The 3,676-nt window shown below is 35.6% G+C and overlaps 1 protein-coding gene across 1 annotated transcript; it reads left to right on the forward strand.

The window, feature by feature from the left end:
• Nucleotides 1–1,548: 1,548 nt before the first annotated feature.
• LOZ57_006150 (uncharacterized protein) lies at nucleotides 1,549–2,238 on the forward strand (the record flags this gene model as incomplete). Its single annotated transcript, XM_049255171.1, has 2 exons — nucleotides 1,549–1,557; nucleotides 1,612–2,238. The coding sequence occupies 2 exons, from the start codon at nucleotides 1,549–1,551 to the stop codon at nucleotides 2,236–2,238; spliced, it is 636 nt and encodes a 211-aa protein (XP_049105899.1).
• Nucleotides 2,239–3,676: the final 1,438 nt, after the last annotated feature.

Consider the following 3,676-nt stretch of genomic DNA (forward strand, 5'->3'; position numbering starts at 1 on the left):
AAATATATTATTCACATTTGCAGATGCTGACATCTGGCTGTTAGATTCTAATAGAGTGCTCAAATCTATACAGTTTAAGACTTCAGACATTCAGAAAGCTGCTCTAGAGTCTACTACATCTACTACATGTCAGAGAGTAGACAGACTACTAGACTATTTGAAGAGAGTCAATGTCATCTCTAGACATAGACAAGTCTATTGTGCTCTAGAGAAAATAGCACTGAAAAAAGTGATTATAAAGACTGAAAGAGATGGTCTAGCTGCAGCTCTAAAAGTTGAAAAGAAGCATCATCAGCATGATAAAGTATTAAGTCTTTTTAACTTCAAATAAGCTAATAAAGCTCAATTCTTTTCTTCTTCAAAGATTGTGAAAATGAGAGTCAAAATCATAGAAAAAGAGCAGAAGAAGAAGAATAAAAGAATACAGAAGAAACAGAAGAAGCTTTAACTGACTGTATTAAGAAAGAATCAGACTACTGAGCATGCTGAGCAGCATGCAATTTATGAAGAAGAATGACTAGTAAAAAGACTTGAAAAAGAGATGAATAAAGCTGCAGCTGCAGCTCACAGACAGACTGAAAAGAATGCTAGAGAGACATGTAAAGCTCTGAAACAGACAGCAAAGAAAGAATGAGCTCTACAGCACAAAAAGACTCAGAAAGAGAAGACTGTGCAGAAGATCTGTTAAAAAGATCTGACATCAAAGACTTCTACTTTGTCTACACATTCTGCAGAGTCTGTAACATTCAAAAAGGCTTTAGAAAAGCTCTCTACAGCTCTAACAAGCTTACAATTGAGCTCTCAAACATCAAAGCAAGATTTTGCAATTGCTTTGAAGCTCAAGAAGTCAGAAATGTCAGTCATGTGCAAAGATTGAACTATTAGATCACTCTGTCAATTTATGGATTAATCATACTAATTTCTATGTTTTATTCCTTTCCTACTTGCTGTAACTAATAGCTTAATTAATTTTACTATGTGGTTGTTGAAAAATCGTATTTTGAAGGTGTAGTGGTAATTTTGTAAGAAGCGGTCGTTGGGTGAGATCGGGCGTTCGGTGAGGAATTACGTTAGGTGTTGTTTGGTGATGAATAACAGCTCAGAAAATCGGGAACCCGATGGTAGTGCAAAGATCTGGCTGGTATGGCTGATGGAATGTCTGACCAACTGAGGCAAACTACAATGTCATCATGGCCCTTCCTGCCAACATTGCGGCGTTCTTCAATATAGACCAAACCAAACTCACAAAACCATGAACTACTTCCTTGTCTGTCTTACTGACATGATCCACTAAAAATTTCTACATTGGTCTGACATCCTCAGTGCGTTGCTAATTGCCCTTTTTTTTTATATTTTGCCTCGACTATACCTAAGCATACTAGACGTCATCATCTTTATAGGTTGATTCGCCCACCATCAACGCGAAACAAATTCTTCAAGTTATTTTGTTCTGTTATGGCTTGGCGCTGCTCTGGCTTGAATAACTCGCAACTAGTCAACAATCTATTTGATAGCGGCCTTATCAACAGCGATAGAGTCAAGCATGCCATGCTTGGAGTATGTTGTTATTCATTTCCAGTCAGTTGGGTTCTATATTTACTGACAAATCAGGTTGACCGTGGTAACTATTCACCAACAGAACCCTATGCCGATTCCCCACAGTCCATAGGATATTCGGCCACCATCTCTGCTCCACACATGCATGGCCATGCCTGCGAATTTCTTCTACCTTTTCTCCATTCTGGGTCCCGTGTTCTGGATATTGGATGCGGCTCAGGCTACTTGACTCATGTTTTCGCAAATCTTATTTCAGACAAATCATCCTCTTCATCGCCCGCGGATGGTTGTGTTATCGGCATTGATCATATTCAAGAACTAGTCGACATGTCCCGAAGTAATATGACAAAGTCTGAGTCTGGCCGTAAGCTACTTGAGTCCGAAAAAGTTAAATTTGTTACTGGTGATGGTCGTCTGGGCTGGCTGCCGGATGGCCCATATGATGCTATTCACGTTGGAGCTGCAGCAGCTACTATGCACCCAGCATTGATAGAGCAACTGAAAGCACCTGGCCGAATGTTCATTCCAGTTCAGCTGGGCGGTGAAGATGGAACACACTCCATTTTTGGGTTGGGCGGCCCACAGTACATCTGGGTTGTTGACAAAAATGAATACGGCTCCATTCATAAAGAAAAGATTTTTGGGGTTAGCTATGTACCCTTAACTGATTCACCTAAGTAACAATAAGTTCGTGATGTTTTTCTAAATTGTCATACAGACATACGTTCTATGTAGTACTTTGTGAATTCTAGCCTTCTAGGGTCCCCAGGTGCTCAGGCAGATGGTCTTCAGATGTCTTAACTGCTAATTCCTGGTTCAAAATACAGATGTCATCAGTGTGCAATTGGTATGATGGGGATTAAAGTGTCTTCAGACATCATGAAGTGGCTCAACATATTCTGATCTTGTATAATCAGATTAAGTTACTGAATATTCCTAGAAGTATCAGAAGATCTCAGAATGTAGAAACTGTAATAAAACAGACACTTTCCAAAATGTTTTGTATGATGTTGTAAAATGACAGATGATCATACTTTGTATTGATCAGAAGGTAAATAACTTGTCAGATGATCAGATTCTTAAAAGAGAAATTGAAGAACTGTAGATTTATCATCTTTTCTTGACAATACTGATATCAGTTTAATTATCTTTAACTATCAGATTTATTGTAAGGACTGGGGTTGCAGTCTGCAGATAACATGGCAATGAATCATTAGTTTTTATAGATTACATTAGATCAAGTGAGAAGTAGTTACAAAGAAGTTTAAGTCATGAGAGAGAGAGAGATAACTTATATTACTACAACAGTATCTAGAGTTTCTAAATATATTATTACTGATCTTCATAAAGAAGCATCTGTGACATATTCTTTTGTGTTCAGCTGTACTAATAAGATTATTAATCAGTTATGAAGTTTACAAACTCTAAATGACTAAGAGTATGATCATTTGAGCATGAAAGAGATTTTTATAAATCTTTCTTAGATAATAAAATGAATGTAAGATGATTACAGTAGAGAGTCTTACAGATTTCTCTCTCTTTATAAATTTTGAGTCTCAAAATGTAAATATGACATTAGAATTACAGTGAGAGTGACAGCTTCACTGTGATTGTAATAAAATTCTTACAAAATCTCTTTTTAATATGAAAAATGTACAGTGACTGCAGTGCAGAATTTTAATTCTTTTCTTTTTATAAGTTTCAGTTTTCAGAGGTGGATATGATGATAAGATCACAATAAAAGTCACTGACTGTAAAGACAGAAATTTCCCAACTGAAATTCCATTTCTAATGCACTAATAGAGAATTGAGATGAGACTGGGACTTGATAGTTCAAACTGAGATGAAACTGAAACTTGAATTTCAAGTACAGAGATGAAAATGAGACTTAATTTAAAGAGATTGAAATTATTCAATTAGAAATAGAAATTCTTAATTCCTCTAAACTTAAAATATAATCTTATTTTATACTATTTTTAGTATCAAAATCATATATAAATCATAAATGTATATATGCATTTTGACTTAATGTGCCAATTTTTCTATTTTGTCATATTTTGGTGTACAAATACACTTTTAAAATATAGTTTGAAAAAAATTAAAGTTGTTTTAAAAATAG

Source organism: Ophidiomyces ophidiicola, assembly GCF_022830035.1.
Source record: "Ophidiomyces ophidiicola strain CBS 122913 chromosome Unknown scaffold_36, whole genome shotgun sequence".
Classification (NCBI taxonomy): domain Eukaryota; kingdom Fungi; phylum Ascomycota; class Eurotiomycetes; order Onygenales; family Onygenaceae; genus Ophidiomyces; species Ophidiomyces ophidiicola.